Source organism: Triticum urartu, chromosome 1, assembly GCF_003073215.2.
Source record: "Triticum urartu cultivar G1812 chromosome 1, Tu2.1, whole genome shotgun sequence".
In the NCBI taxonomy this organism is placed as follows: domain Eukaryota; kingdom Viridiplantae; phylum Streptophyta; class Magnoliopsida; order Poales; family Poaceae; genus Triticum; species Triticum urartu.
In genome coordinates this window covers 16,097,303-16,113,541 of record NC_053022.1, presented here as the reverse complement: position 1 = coordinate 16,113,541, position 16,239 = coordinate 16,097,303, and the positions used below count along the sequence as shown (strand labels likewise).

The 16,239-nt window shown below is 45.7% G+C and overlaps 1 protein-coding gene across 2 annotated transcripts; it reads right to left on the bottom strand.

The window, feature by feature from the left end:
• Positions 1–6,566: 6,566 nt before the first annotated feature.
• On the bottom strand, positions 6,567–11,248 carry LOC125542972. 2 transcript variants are annotated; one of them, XM_048706221.1, is made up of 9 exons: positions 11,087–11,248; positions 10,831–11,000; positions 10,082–10,108; positions 9,646–10,051; positions 9,435–9,571; positions 9,130–9,292; positions 8,677–8,998; positions 8,489–8,603; positions 6,567–6,982 (listed from the first exon to the last, which is right to left on the bottom strand). In XM_048706221.1, the coding sequence occupies exons 3-8, from the start codon at positions 10,101–10,103 to the stop codon at positions 8,490–8,492; spliced, it is 1,164 nt and encodes a 387-aa protein (XP_048562178.1). In that variant the 5' UTR covers positions 10,104–10,108; positions 10,831–11,000; positions 11,087–11,248; the 3' UTR covers positions 6,567–6,982; position 8,489. The 2 variants fall into 2 exon arrangements, with proteins under 2 accessions (XP_048562178.1, XP_048562170.1); XM_048706213.1 differs by having other exon boundaries at positions 9,646–10,108.
• Positions 11,249–16,239: the final 4,991 nt, after the last annotated feature.

The following is a 16,239-nucleotide window of genomic DNA, read 5'->3' as shown; positions in this document are numbered from 1 at the left end:
ATGTAGAAGTAATAAAAGCGACGGACTGCATAATAAAGGTCTATATCACAAGTGGCAATATAAAGTGACGTTCTTTCGCATTAAGATTTTTTGCATCCAACATAAAAGCACATGACAACCTCTGTTTCCCTCTACGAAGGGCCTATCTTTTACTTTTATCTTCTACCTTATGCAAGAGTCATGGTGATCTTCATCTTTCCTTTTTATATTTTTATCCTTTGGTAAGCACATTGTGTTGGAAAGATCCTAATATATATATATCCAATTGGATGTAAGTTAGCATGAGCTATTATTGTTGACATTACCCTTGAGGTAAAAGGTTGGGAGGCGAAACTATAAGCCCCTATCTTTCTCTGTGTCCGATTAAAACTCCATAACCATAAGTATTGTGTGAGTGTTAGCAATTGTGAAAGACTAAATGATAGTTGAGTATATGGACTTGCTGAAAAGCTCTTACATAGACACTTTCCTATGTTATGATAAATTGCAATTGCTTCAATGACTGAGATTATAGTTTGTTAGTTTTCAATAAAGTTGCTGATTCATACTTGGCATTGTGAATAGATTGTTACTTTATCATAAGAATTCATATAACAATATTCATATATGTTGCTGTTATAAGAATGATCATGATGCCCTCATGTCCGTATTTTATTTTATCGACACCTCTATCTCTAAACATGTGGACATATTTTTCGATATCGGCTTCAGCTTGAGGACAAGCGAGGTCTAAGCTTGGGGGAGTTGATACGTCCATTTTGCATCATGCTTTGATATTGATATTTATTGCATTATGGGCTGTTATTACACATTATGTCACAATACTTATGCCTTTTCTCTCTTATTTTACAAGGTTTACACGAAGAGGGAGAATGCCGGCAGCTGGAATTCTGGGCTGGAAAAGGAGCAAATATTAGAGACCTATTCTGCAGAACTCCAAAAGTCCTGAAACTCCACGGAAGTTATTTTTGGAATTTATAAGAAATATTGAGCGAAGAAAATACCAGAGGGGGCCCACAACCTGGCCACGAGGGTGGGAGGCGCGCCCTCCCCCCTGGGCGCACCCCCTGCCTCGTGGGCCCCTGGCAAGCCTCCGGTGTCGATCTTCTGCTATATGAAGTCTTTTACCCTGGAAAAAATCAGAAACAAGCTTGCGGGACGAAACTCCGCCGCCACGAGGCGGAACCAATCTAGGGCTCCGGCGGAGCTGTTCTGCCGGGGAAAGATCCCTCTGGGAGGGGGAAATCATCACCATCGTCATCACCATCGATCCTATCATCGGGAGGGGGTCAATCTTCATCAACATCTTCACCAGCACCATCTCCTCTCAAACCCTAGTTCATCTCTTGTATCCAATCTTTGTCCCAAAGCCTTAGATTGGTACATGTAGGTTGCTAGTAGTGTTGATTATTCCTTGTAGTTGATGCTAGTTGGTTTATTCGGTGGAAGATCATATGTTCAGATACTTAATGCATATTAATACCCCTCTAATTATGAACATGAATATGATTTGTGAGTAGTTACGTTTGTTCCTGAGGACATGGGAGAAGCCTTGCTATTAGTAGTCATGTGAATTTGGTATTCGTTTGATATTTTGATGAGATGTATGTTGTCTTTCCTCTAGTAGTGTCATGTGAATGTCGACTACATGACACTTCACCATTATTTGGGCCTAGAGGAAGGCATTGGGAAGTAATAAGTAGATGATGGGTTGCTAGAGTGACAGAAGCTTAAACCCCAGTTTATGTGTTGCTTCGTAAGGGGCTGATTTGGATCCATATGTTCCATGCTATGGTTAGGTTTACCTTAATATTTATTTTGTAGTTGCGGATGCTTGCAATAGGAGTTAATCATAAGCGAGATGCTTGTCCAAGTAAGGGCAGCACCCAAGCACCGGTCCACCCACATATCAGATTATCAAAGTACCGAACGCGAATCATATGAGCGTGATGAAAACTAGCTTGACGATAATTCCCATGTGTCCTCGGGAGCGTTTTCCTTTATATAAGAAATTGTTCAGGCTTGTCCTTTGCTACAAAAAGGATTGGGCCATCTTGCTACACTTTATTTACTTTTGTTACTTGTTGCTCGTTACCAATTATCTTATCACAAAACTATCTGTTACTGATAATTTCGGTGCTTGCAAAGAATACCTTACTGAAAACCGCTTGTCATTTCCTTGTGCTCCTCGTTGGGTTCGACACTCTTACTTATCGAAAGGACTACGATAGATCCCCTACACTTGTGGGTCATCAAACCTTCCACGAGAGCACGGTGGGTGGCCATTCCGGCGTGCCCGTCACCTACCGCCGCCTCCGCCGCCTCTTCGCCTGGCCCAAGATGAAGGAGCACACCAAGCGGTACGTCCAGTCATGCTCCATCTGTCAGTAGGCCAAGCCAGAGCGCGTTCGCTACCCCGGTATGCTTGAACCTCTTTCAATTCCATAGGGCGCGTGTAGTCACCATGGATTTCATCGACGGGCTACCCTCCTCAGGCAAGTTCAACTGCATCCTTGTCGTGGTTGATAAATTCATGCGCTATGCGCATTTCTTGGCCCTCGGTCACCCCTTCACGCCGGCCAAGGTAGCTCATTCCTACCTGGAGAACATCTACAAACTGCACGGGCTCCCTGAAGCTGTCGTCTCCGACAGAGACCCCGTGTTCACCAGCAGTTTTTGGTGCGAGCTTTTCAAGACAATTGCACTGAATTTAACATCAGCACACCGTACCATCCACAGACTGACGGATAAACGAAGCACGTCAACCAGTGCTTGGAAATCTATCTCCGATGCTCCACCCATGCCAACCCCAACAAGTGGCATCAATACTTGGCCCTCGCGGAGTTCTGGTACAACTCCAGCTTCCACTCTGCTCTCAATACTTCCCCCTTCGTCGCCCTCTACAGTCACGAGCCTCGCCATTGGGGAATTGAAGCTGCTTCAACATGCAAGCTTCCACAACTCAAAGACTGGCTCGAAGAGCGGAAGCTTATGCAGCAGGTCATCTCAGAACACCTCCATCGCGCTCGCAATATCATGAAGAACCAGGCTGACAAGAAGCGCACCGATCGCTCATTCCAATTGGGCGACTCCGTCTTCGTCAAGGTGCAACCGTACGTCCAGACAACGGTGATCCACCGCTCCAACCACAAGCTCTTCTTCCGCTACTTCGGCCCCTACAAGATCATCTGCATCGTCAACCCCGTCGCTTACGAGCTCGAGGTACCCGCTGGCGCCAAGGTCCACCCTGTCTTCCACGTGTCACAGCTCCGCCGAGCCGTCTCCCCCACCACCCAAGTCGAGACGGCGCTGCCAGTACCCACCAACGAGCCCTTGAAGCCAGTGGAGATCATCAACACAAGATGGCGCCAATCCCCGCAAGGCCGGCGCGAGCAGCTCCTCGTGCGCTGGTCCGACCTGTCGGTCCTGGACGCCACGTGGGAAGACGCCAAGGCCATGGGAGAACACTACCCCATGCTGCTGGCTTGGGGACAAGCTAGCTCTCAAGGAGGGGATGTCAGCGCCACGTCAAGCAAGCAGAGCGAGGGGAACCACTGCCATGGCAGCGAGACAGGCCCAAGATGGCTACATGGCAAGGAGAGGGATCTCCAGCAGGCCCAAACGGATCGTTCAGCCCAACAGAAGGTTCGTCGGGCCAGAGTGGGCCCGCTAGGCCGCGTCACCACTGGCTACTTATTCCACGGGCATCGGTTGGTTCGGCATCCAGAGGATCAGGCAAAGGAACCCTACTTTCCCCTTCCCTTTCTTCCTTAGCAAGAACACCCATGGTGATGTATCAACTGAGTTGAATCTTGTGAGTGTAAAGACAATCTTGTGGGCTTTTTTTGTGCGTTTTTAGATGGATGAATTGGATGAGCAGGGGGGTTCACCAGGCGGAAGGGAGCATGAGCATTCGGGTGATGATGTTGAGTTTTCTGTAGATTCATCAGAGGACGAGCCGGTGACCTTGCGCTTGTCAGCCAAGCATGTTGTTGAGGTTAAAAGTTCGATGACTACAAGAGGTGGCTTTATATGACACTGGATTCGGGGGTATGCTGAATCTCCCATTGCTCAACAAGATAGATCTGAGAATGAGTGCATGGGTCATGAGGAAGGTGAAGGTCAAGTCTCGCACAATAGTCATTGATGATAATAGGATTTTATTATTTGTGCCAGAGGACTTCCACAAAATCTTTGGTGTGTAATCGAGCTGTTCATGGTAGGGAGGGCCAAATCAAGAGCTCAGCAATAGAATTTATAAAGAAGACAATTGGGATGGATGAGTCGCCTGCTCACAATCTGAAGGCGGCAGAAGCATTCCTTAGCAGGTATATTTCAGAAGAATCGAACAAGATTGAGAAGGATTGTTTTCAGATTGGAGTTGTTATTTTTGTCATGGCTTACCTGCTATCTCCGTGCACGAAGTATGGCCACATGAGAATTTATTTTTTGGGTACGGTGGCCAATCCAGTAGTTATATCGCAATTCAATTGGTGTGAGTATATATGCACTCAATAATCTAATGGCAGCTGTCTTGAAGTTCCCTTTCTTGGGCTTTCCCCTGCAATCGGTAAGAAAACGGCCAAACTTTCAGTGTAGCACATCGCATTTTTTTCTCAAAGATAGAATGAATTTAAGTATCACCCACCGAGCATCTGCACACAATCTCGTGCATACATTTGGTTCTCTCGGCATTGAGTCTACTCTTTCCGTATCTTATCCCAAATCCGACTTCCCATCAATATAGATTGTAGTAGTCATAAGCCTCTCCCGGTGAATCGAAGCTGTTCCCGACAGCAGGCACGACAACAGCATCAGTTTTCTTCTCTGCGTAGCTCCTCAGTGTTTTTTCTAGGGCGCATAGTCTACCAGGACAAGGCGTTCGTTCGCTGGACGCCCCAGTGATACAGACCATGTGCCATCCACAATGGATTAACTCATAATTATAGGAGTCGCCCTTTTCATGGAAGAATGTACTACTGCTAAAATGAATTACACTAGTGGTATATGCTTTCTCTTCAGCTTAAATCTTTTGATTGAATAACTGGTAGAAATCCATAAAGAGTAAACAGTTGTGTCACTCCTGAAGTTAGTGTGATTGTCTTTACCTCTTAGTCCAGTCCGGAGCCTGAGGGTCATCTTTTTTCACTTGACTGTTGCGAGTCTGTCGCCGACATTGACAAAGCCTGACAGCCGTTGTTGACTGCTCATTGGAGTGTCAGTGCTGCATCGCCCACATCTGCAATGGTGGATTCAGCAGGCGTCTCTGTTAGATTTGTCTCCGGCTCGGCGGCTGGCGTGAAAAGCTACCGCCTGCAAGATCCGGCAAGGGGAACCTGCGGGAAGAAGAAAGAAGAACAAGAACAAATGTAAAGCCGGTGTCCTAGAAGATTCCCCACGAGTAATTTCAGCCGGAAAAGATTATAGCAACCATACATGTCCACGGGATCTGATAGGAACTTGAATCCATCGCCGCCGCCATAGTCTCTCCTCTTTCAGCTGCCCACCGCAGATCGCTCATTTTTTTTTGTCCATCCCCTTTTCCGCCTTAAGTATGATGGACCCGCGATGCCATACATCTTCTCCGTCAAGTTGCACGCCGTGATGCCGGCGGAAACGTTTGCCCTGTACGGAATCGATTGGTCCACGTACCGGGATCTAACGCCGTCGTCGCACATGAAAACCCAACGGCCGTCCAGTCATGACTTCACCAGCGTAGCAGGTATGGCCCGCAACCCCATAACGTAATCAACGCCTCGCGATACCAGGAGTGCGCGAGCTCGTCCACGCCTTGCAATTTCCAAAGAACTCGTAACATTTTTTTATTTTCTATGGAGACACTGCTGTCCTAGGGTAACAGGAAACATCAAATGATCATTTTAGAAGAAACTCTTGTTATTGGCAAGGGAAAGAATAAGCACAGCTCAGAAACAATGGTCCGTGGACCTGCAGCCGTGGGATCGACAACATGGACCTGCAGCCGTGGGATCGACAACACGGGGGATGGGGGAGGCATAACCGTTGAAGGAGGAGGACGACCGAGCGAGCGACGAGGGTTTCCTCCGCGGCCTATGGAGGCGTGGAAATCTCAAGACATGAAAAGGTTCGACCATCCTTCCCCTTCGTTCCCCCGGCTCAGATTCGGCTAGGGGTTTCCCCACCCAAGGAAAGGAGAGGGATCCTCCCCTGGTTACCGAGCCCTGGCGGAATATATTTTTACCTACCATAATAAAGTGCTGCTCACAACTGCATGTTAAAAAGAAAAGAAAGAAAACGAGCACCAGTGAGCTCAACGAGCTTATCAGAAAGGTGTGTCATTGCTGGCAAAAAAGATGTGCTTATGGGAGTATTTCACAATAGTAATAATAAATAAAATATGAAATAAAAACAAGTTGGATCAAATGGTACTCCCTCTATACCAAAATATAAGACATTTCTGCAGTTCAATTACTCCCTTCATACCAAAATATAAGACATTTCTGCAGTTCAAATTGAACTGCAAAAACATATTATATTTTGGTACAGAACAGTAGTATATATGAGCCTAGCAAGGCACGAGCTTCGGCTGCAGTTAGGAACTGATTCACAGTTGCGAAAGATCAGACCAGTGTTTGTGGCCAGAGGATGGATTAAAGACAACAGTTCACAGGCGTTTCCAGTTGAGGATGCATCGAGACAGTTCTACTACTACTACTACTACTACTACTACTACTACTACTACTACTACTACTACTACTCATTTCTAGCGCAAAAGGCCAACAAGGAAACCGGTAGCTCGCTCCAATGCAGTAACCGAATGGATATTCCAAATGACTATCTTAATTGCCACAGTGGTTTCCAATTGAGTGGGAGAAAAATTGCTCAGCATAACTGTGTCCTCCAAATGACTCCACTATGGTCGCCTTCCAAGTTACAGCAGCTAAACCCTAAACCATGAGCCTACAGTTGGCAGCCTGGGCAAACAACAGCAGTCTGGGATTGCCTGCGATAGAAATTGCCACATTTTCAGTCAGACTGATCGAGAAACAAGCTAAGAAATAGATATCTGCAATAATATGGTTACAGAACCACAATAATATAGTTTCAAGTGAGTTAAACATCTCCAATAACCATGCAAGTGCAGATATGTGAACAGTCAAGTCACAGAAACCCTTGAAATTCTTCCAAGACAACTGCTTTTTGGACCGAGTGTGCTCAAATTCTACACCTTAACGCCGGAGGAAATAAAAAAGGACAAACAAAACTATCAGGTTAACATTAATTGTAATGATTATGTTGTGGGGAATCATCTAAATGTACACTACTTTCACCAGACATAGTAGTCCTGTGCTGGTTTCTGAAATACTCCCACCGTCCCACAATATAAGACGTTTTTGCAAGCTATGTTAGCATGCAAACACATCTTACATTATGGGACGGAGGAAGTATTTCCTTCACAAAAGATAGTTAAAGCTAAAATGGGGCATATTGCCAACAAAAGCTGCACCCACTACTCCGTGCACATTCCATTCACCACAATGGCGATAGAACCCATCCAGATCGTCTTCGTCCTCCCCCGGATATAAGATTCTACCACAAGATTGAACTTTTACTTGCATACCATACGCAAATGAACTAGCGGCTGCAGCAGAGCGCAGGGCTTATGCATTTCACATGTTTATCCCTTTGCTCCTCTCGCCAGTTCGGCGACATCTACAGGCAGCACAGGTCACACAATCTCTTCCCTCCTCCCTCCGTCAGCCAACCATTGTCACAGTCGCCGTCAGCTGCAAGGCCATGGATTCCATATCTGCAACTACCTTAACTTTCTGCAAAGGTCCACTGGCCACCATTACCATCAGAGATCCAAATCCACCTATGCATCTTTGTCATTCACACCTACCTTAGTCATGCTCCTGGCTGTTAGCCTCTCAACACCCATTGTGGCACTGCTCGGAAACAATGCTGGTGCAATGCGTTGGAGATTCAAGAGGACGTCCTAGCTAGCACCTGAGAGATTAGATAGGGGCATAGGGCAGTGGAGGATGCATCGCCGGCGGCCACCATGGACACCCAAAAAAAAGGGCGATGAAACTCTAGTTGCCGGTGGCAGGAATGAAAGAAGACAAGCTAGATGGGGCGAGTAGGAACTGTGACTGGGATTAGGTGTTCCTTATTTTATAAATGGTAGCAGAGATGGGTAAATAACGCTAGTTCCAGTGGCAAGGTCATGTCTCGAGACACACTCATCCCAACCACTCATTCCAGATCGGGCCAACTAGACAAAGTTGGCTCACCCCATCCCTCATCTCTCCTACCGAACAGACAAAGAGTGGATGATAATGGCCCAAGAACAAGTACCTTTTGCTATTAGCATTCACAGTACATATAATAGTGTTCTTGTAATTCAAGGCCCACCATTGTTATTTCTTATTTCCAGTAACTATAGATTTTTCGTCTCCTGAAGCAAAAAAAGATAAACTTAAAATAAAATGGTCTAACAAAATACCTCACTGGTTCTGGTTGTCCACATCCACGGCATCCACTTCAGCGGCCGCTTTCAAGTCCAAAAGCAAACGAGGATGTCTAAGATGAACAACAACATCAACACTAATGTGTGGAAGCTGCAAGAAAAAGAAGTTCTAAGTTAAATCATTCATTACGAATACACATATTTATACATATACGCAGATCCACCTGCAGCTTGAGTTCTATCTGATGCGTGTAAAGTCCGCTGATAAGTCGTAGGAAGTCCTTTCTATTATCAAAATTGTAAGGAGCAATATTGTTCTTTACACGGTACTTCTCCATTTCCTCCAATAGCAATGGCGAATTAGCCTCCCATTCTGTGTTCCATGGCATATCCAGCGCAGCAGATGGAGAAGCCCTAAAGTTGTTCCAGAATGCATCTGTGGACCAAACTGCTGGCATCTCATAAGCACAGAAGGTTCTCTTTTTCGTATCATCCCAGAAAAACACATGATCTTGATTCTTCTGTTTCATTGTGCTTAATGATTTCCTGAAAATTCATGAAAACAGTGGAAATATGTCATGACAAACTAATATCACCTACCAGCTGAAGAGCACTATTGTTTCGCTAGAACAATCGTTCAACTTCTCGGTCAAAGAAAAAACAATCAAGCAACTTACATGTCATTAACAGCTCTCAACCTACATGCAAGGTCATCTAGTACACAGCATGCCTCGGGCTTGACACCAGGATACTCGTCCTTCACACGTCTAGATACCTTCTCAAGGTCATGGGCAAGAGCGTGACAATCCCCGATCTGGCATTTCAGAAGACTGCTGTCCTCTGAAACAAGGTATGCAACTTAAGAAATTAACACTATATTACTTTTCAGCCGGAAACTAAACCTGTAAATATTTTTCCGGATTGTACATCAATTGTCAGAATAGAAATTGGTTTACTAAGAAAGCATTTCTGGTAAACTTACTTCTGTCTTCAAAGTTGCACAATTTAAGTGTAACTTTACCATCAACTTTGTCCCGGTGGTAAGCTGTTGTGTTCCATGAAAAATTTCCGTGATATAGATCACTCTTGAAAATAAAATCCAAGCCGTCAAGCGATGCACTACAAAAAAATATACAGTCAATCATACTTATTGACGAAAAAATTACAATATACTAATAAGCATGGCAACAAACCTCACTATTTCTTGAAACCGCTGAGATGGAACCAATCCGGTTTCTTCATTGACGAAAAATTTGACATTTGCAAACAGCTCTACAACATAACCTGTATATGGCTCGACGAAAGCTCGAAGACCTCCAGCTCCATCCTTCTGAAAGAAATGCACCGCAAGGATATTTTCATGCTGCAATTTCTTCATCCTCAGTAGGCTCTCCATTTGATCGTCATCTTTTATTTCAAGTAGAATCGGGGGATAATTGGTGGGTTTAGCAGCGGACACCACCTCTGAAGAAGGCATCTCCAAATGGAAAGTACCCAATCCTGTTACTGGATTTACACTACCTCTATGCAGATTAAAGGGAATGGAAGTATCTTTTGGTCCCGCATCACTTGATTTGGTGTCACTTGATTGGGAGCCACTTGGTTTGGTGTCACTTGATTGGGAGCCACTTGGTTCGCTGTCACTTGACATTAGAGCTGTAGAAGTGGAAGCGTAAAGAAGAAGAAAGATTGAGAAACCAATATGTGTCCAAAATCAGAAATGTAATTCCATCTGAATATGTGTTGAACGAGAAAATGCACACCTAAACTGTTGGGAAGTCTGCAGTTAGCTTACTTGAGAAATCTTAGAAGCTTGAATAGGAAGGCTAATGTAGAGCTTAAGAAGATTCCCTATTCTAAACGTACCAACCAAAGTTGGGCCTTGGTAGTATTCACTATTCAGTATAGCCAGAGAGGAGAGAAAGAACCAATAGGCAAGGCATGAATTAAAGACCTTCTCAGTAAAGACAGGGTTTTAGGTACAGCAATGCAGTGCTCTTACAACAATGCAGCTGCATTCAACAACAAAAAAAAAAGAATAAGCCCTTTACCAAACAAAATGGCACATAAGTAACACCAACAGAGAGTAAGAATGAGGTTACAAATTAGGTGTTCAACTTTGAAAAATGCATCAGTGAGACAGTGACTAAATAAAGCTTGAATACAGCAACTAGGATTGAGTATAGCACCCAAAAAGGTGTAGCCCTAACAGATTCTAGCTTATCTGCGTTATTTAGTGGATGTATCAAGCATGTAAACAAGGTCGCAGGTAGCATATTATGAAGGTTCCAGCAGCATCCAAGAGAAGAGTAAAGGCCATGTGAAGAAAACAAACAGGTGATTGATGGGGAGGGATAAAGAAGGCGGGGATTAGCGACCTTGCTGGTTGCGCGCGGTGAAGACTAGGGTTCCGGTCGAGACCTGGGCGCGGCGTCGCAGTTGTCGAGGACGGCGCGGTCGGTGCGTGTTGATGGTGGTTCAAGGCGGGATCCGTGAGGCCCTCTCGAGGACGGCGCGGGCGGTGGTGTCCCAGATCTGTGACGACTCGCTGCGGATCCAAATTGGTGATAGGGTTAGGCAAAAAAAAAACACATGAGCTAGGGTTTGAGAGGAGATGAAACAGAGCAATCTTACAGGGGAGGAGATAGGGTAGTTCACCGCCGACGGATGCCCACGGTCGGCGACGAGGGTTCGCGGCGGGTGGAGCACCGCGGATGCGAGGAGGAAGCAGCGGGGGCTGTAGGAGATATGTTTTTTTTTCTTTTTCTTTTTCTTTTTTGAGGCAGGCCCAGTATTATATACAATAGGCCACGCGTCCTGAAGGCATATGAAGGAGATGGAAGAAAGAAAGATGAATGGGATTGTTTTTCTTTTTGATTATGAGCCAACTACGGCCGAAATTACCCCCTCTCTTTTTTTTCAAAATTCAAAAACAGCATTCTGAATCTATAAAATGCTTGTTTTTTTAGTTCTTCAAAAACGGCCTATGTGTAGCCCGAGCTACATTTGCCCGCACTCCAGCTAGCACACCCAAGGCGGAAGCCCCAATGTTGATGGGGATGGGGAATCACCACAACGCTTCTAGAAAATAGAACGATGCTCTAAGTGCATCTCCAACAGAGGCGCTAAATAAGCCGCGCGTTTGGAAAAAAAATGGTTTTTTAGCGCGTGCGGGGCTGGATCGGCAGCTTCAGCAGACGCGCAAAAATCGCGCGCGCGCTAAAAACCACTCCGCGCGTCGAACATAACTGGCTCGCGCGCCGCATTTTTCGAGCGTCCTCTACCCCGTGCTGTACAGCGACTCGCCCGCGCGAATGTCCACCAACCGCCGGATCTGAAATATCCACTCGCGCACGCGACTTCCCCATCCTCTCCCGTGACCCGTCGGCGCTTCCTCCCGTCGTTCCCCACCGCTCGCGCCGCTTCCCCCCTTTTTCCTGTGGCCGCCACTGCTTCCTCCGCCGCGGCCACCCCTCGAGCGCCCCGTTCAGCGTACGAACAGCGCCCGGCGGGGGTTTGCAGCTCGGCGCCCATAAGGTGTTTGACAAAACGCTTGCAACGTATATATTGCTTCTAACTTCATTTTTGTAGATGAATTCGGAGCATGTTGTTTGTAGTGTTAAATTTTAGTTTGAATTCAAATTTGTAGATGAGTTCGTCCCACGATTCTTCCGGTGAAGAATTTGATCTTCAAGAGGAGGAGGACCTCGCAATGGTCCTAGCTATGCACATCAATAGAAAGCCAAAGCACGGTGGTTCGGTTTTTGGTCGTCAGAAAATATGCAGGGAAAGGATTGATGCCCAGAACAGATTGATGAGGAACTATTTTGCGGAGAATCCCACATACCCCGAGTCCTACTTTGAGTGTCGTTTTAGGATGAGCATCGAGTTGTTCAAACACATTGCAGAGAGGCTGGCGAGCCATGATCGGTTTTTTCAGCAAAGGAGGAATGCCGCCGGAGAACTCGGGCATAGCACCTTCCAAAAGGTGACCACCGCTTTGCGTATGTTGGCATACAATATTCCGACAGATCTAGTTGATGATCACTTGGCCATAGGTGAGAGCCAAGCCATAATGTGTGTCAAGCGCTTTGCGGTTGGAATCGTGCAAGTGTTTGGTCCGCAATATTTGACATCTTCCAATGTTGAAGACGCCGCAAGGCTTTTGGAGATGAATAAAGCTCGCGGGTTCCCATGTATGCTTGCCTCAATAGATTGCATGCATTGGAGTTGGAAGAAATGTCCTAAGGCATGGCATGGACAATTCCACGGCCAGAAAAAATGTTCCACTATAATCCTTGAAGCAGTGGCTGATTAGGAGACTTGGATTTGGCATGCTTTTTTCGGAATGTCGGGATCTTTGAATGACATCAATGTTGTTCAACGGTCACCACTCATGAATAAACTTGTAAATGGTGAACTGCCACCGGTGCAGTTTGTAGCAAATGGTTGAAGGAAATATGCCCTAGAGGCAATAATAAAGTTATTATTTATTTCCTCATATCATGACAAATGTTTATTATTCATGCTAGAATTGTATTAACCGAAAACTTTGTACATGTGTGAATACATAGACAAACAGAGTGTCACTAGTATGCCTCTACTTGACTAGCTCGTTGATCAAAGATGGTTAAGTTTTCTAGCCATAGACATGAGTTGTCATTTGATAAACGGGATCACATCGTTAGGAGAATGATGTGATTGACTTGACCCATTCCGTTAGCTTAGCATTTGATCGTTTAGTTTATTGTTATTGTTTTCTTCATGACTTATACATGTTCCTATGACTATGAGATTATGCAACTCCCGAATACCAGAGGAACACTTTGTGTGCTACCAAACATCACAACGTAACTGGGTGATTGTAAAGGTGCTCTACAGGTGTCTCTGATGGTGTTTGTTGAGTTGGCATAGATCGAGATTAGGATTTTTCACTCCGATTGTCGGAGAGGTATCTCTGGGCCCTCTCGGTAATGCACATCATTATAAGCCTTGCAAGAAATGTGACTAATGAGTTAGTTGCAGGATGATGCATTACAGAACGAGTAAAAAGACTTTCCAGTAACGAGATTGAGCTAGGTATTGAGATAACGACGATCGAATCTCGGGCAAGTAACATACCGATGAGAAAGGAAACAAAGTATGATTGTTATGCGGTTTGACCGATAAAGATCTTCGTAGAATATGTAGGAGCTAATATGAGCATCCAGGTTCTGCTATTGGTTATTGACCGGAGACGACGTGTCTCAGTCATGTCTACATAGTTCTTGAACCCGTAGGGTCCGCACGCTTAACGTTCGGTGACGATCGGTATTATGAGTTTATGTGGTTTGATGTACTGATGGTAGTTCGGAGTTCCGGATGTGATCACGGACATGACGAGGAGTCTCGAAATGGTCGAGACGTAAAATATTGATATATTGGATGACTATATTCGGACACCGAAAGTGTTCCGGGTGGTTTCGGGTATAACCGGAGTGCTAGAGGGGTTGCCGAAACCCCCCGGGAGAACTAATGGGCCACATGGGCCTTAGTGGAGAGAGAGAGGGCCGACTAGGGCAGGCCGCGCGCCCCCTCCCCCTCTGGTCCGAATTGGACTAGGGAAGGGGGGCGGCGCCCCCCTTTCCTTCTCCCTCTCCTCCTTCCTTTCCCCCTCCTAGTAGGAATAGGAAAGGGGAGTCCTGGTCCTACTAGGAGGAGGACTCCTCCTCTCCTAGCGCGCCACAAGGGCCGGCCGGCCTCCCCCCTTGCTCCTTTATATACGGGGGCAGGGGGGCACCCTAAGACACACAAGTTGATCATTGATCTCTTAGCCGTGTGCGGTGCCCCCCTCCACCATAATCCACCTCGGTCATATCGTAGTGGTGCTTAGGCGAAGCCCTGCGTCGGTAACTTCATCATCACCGTCATCACGTCATCGTGCTGACGAAGCTCTCCCTCGACACTGCTGGATCATGAGTTCGTGGGACATCACCCAGCTGAATGTGTGTAGATCGCGGAGGTGTCGTATCTTCGGTACTAGGATCGGTCGATCGTGAAGGCGTACGACTACATCAACCATGTTGACATAACGCTTCCGCTTACTGTCTACGACGGTACGTAGACAACACTCTCCCCTCTCGTTGCTATGCATTACCATGACCTTGCGTGTGCGTAGGAATTTTTTTAAAATTACTACGTTCCCCAATAGTGTCATCCGAGTCAGGTTTATGCGTAGATGTTATATGCACGAGTAGAACACAAGTGAGTTGTGGACGATAATAGTCATACTGCTTACCAGCATGTCATACTTTGATTCGGCGGTATTGTTGGATGAAGCGGTCCGGACCGACATTACGCGTACGCTTACGCGAGACTGGTCCTACCGACGTGCTTCGCACACAGGTGGCTAGCGGGTGTCTGTTTCTTCAACTTTAGCTGAATCGAGTGTGGCTACGCCCGGTCCTTGTTGAAGGTTAAAACAACACATACTTAACGAAAAATCATTGTGGTTTTGATGCGTAAGTAAGAACGGTTCTTGCTCAACCCGTAGCAGCCACGTAAAACTTGCAACAACAAAGTAGAGGACGTCTAACTTGTTTTTGCAGGGCATGCTGTGATGTGATATGGTCAAGACATGATGCTGTATTTTATTGTATGAGATGATCATGTTTTGTAACAGAGTTATCGGCATCTGGCATGAGCCATATGGTTGCCGATTTATTGTACGCAATGCAAACGCCCTGTAATTGTTTTTACTTTATCACTAAGCGGTAGCGATAGTCGTAGAAACAATAGTTGGCGAGACGACAACGATGCTACGATGGAGATCAAGGTGTCGCGCCGGTGACGATGGTGATCATGACGGTGCTTTGAAGATGGAGATCAAAGGCACACGATGATGATGGCCATATCACATCACTTATATGATTGCATGTGATGTTTATCCTTTATGCATCTTATTCTGCTTTGATCGACGGTAGCATTATTAGATGATCTCTCACTAAATTTCAAGGTACAAGTGTTCTCCCTGAGTATGCACCGTTACTACAGTTCGTCGTGCTGAGACACCACATGATAATCGGGTGTGATAAGCTCTACGTTCACATACAATGGGTGCAAGCCAGTTTTGCACACGCAGAATACTCGGGTTAAACTTGACGAGCCTAGCATATGCGGATATGGCCTCGGAACACTGAGACCGAAAGGTCGAGCGTGAATCATATAGTAGATATGATCAACATAGTGATGTTCACCATTGAAAACTACTCCATCTCACGTGATGATCGGACATGGTTTAGTTGATTTGGATCACGTGATCGCTTAGATGATTAGAGGGATGTCTATCTAAGTGGGAGTTTTTAAATAATATGATTAATTAAACTTTAATTTATCATGAACTTAGTACCTGATAGTATTTTGCATGTCTATGTTGTTGTAGATCAATGGCCCGTGCTACTGTTCCTATTAATTTTAATGCGTTCCTTGAGAAAGCGAACTTAAAAGATGATGGTAGCAATTACACGGACTGGGTTCGTAAGTTAAGGATTATCCTCATTGCTGCACAGAAGAATTACGTCCTGAAAGCACCGCTGGGTGCCAGGCCTGCTGCTGTGCTGCAGATGCTGCTGATGACGTTAAGAACGTCTGGCAGAGTAAAGCTGATGACTACTCGATAGTTCAATATGCCATGCTTTACGGCTTAGAACCGAGACTTCAACGACATTTTGAACGTCATGGAGCATATGAGATGTTCCAGGAGTTGAAGTTAATATTTCAAGCAAATGCCCGGATTGAGAGATATGAAG

Bases quoted from the DNA above. Each gene is read 5' to 3' on its own strand.
- LOC125542972 (XM_048706213.1), bottom strand. From the start codon at position 10,103: ATGTCAAGTGACAGCGAACCAAGTGGCTCCCAATCAAGTGACACCAAA. The intron at 9,293-9,434 runs GTAAGTTTACCA...ACCTTGTTTCAG, and splicing joins GTGCAACTTTGAAGACAGAA to AGGACAGCAGTCTTCTGAAA. The intron at 8,999-9,129 runs GTAAGTTGCTTG...ATGAATTTTCAG, and splicing joins TTGAGAGCTGTTAATGACAT to GAAATCATTAAGCACAATGA.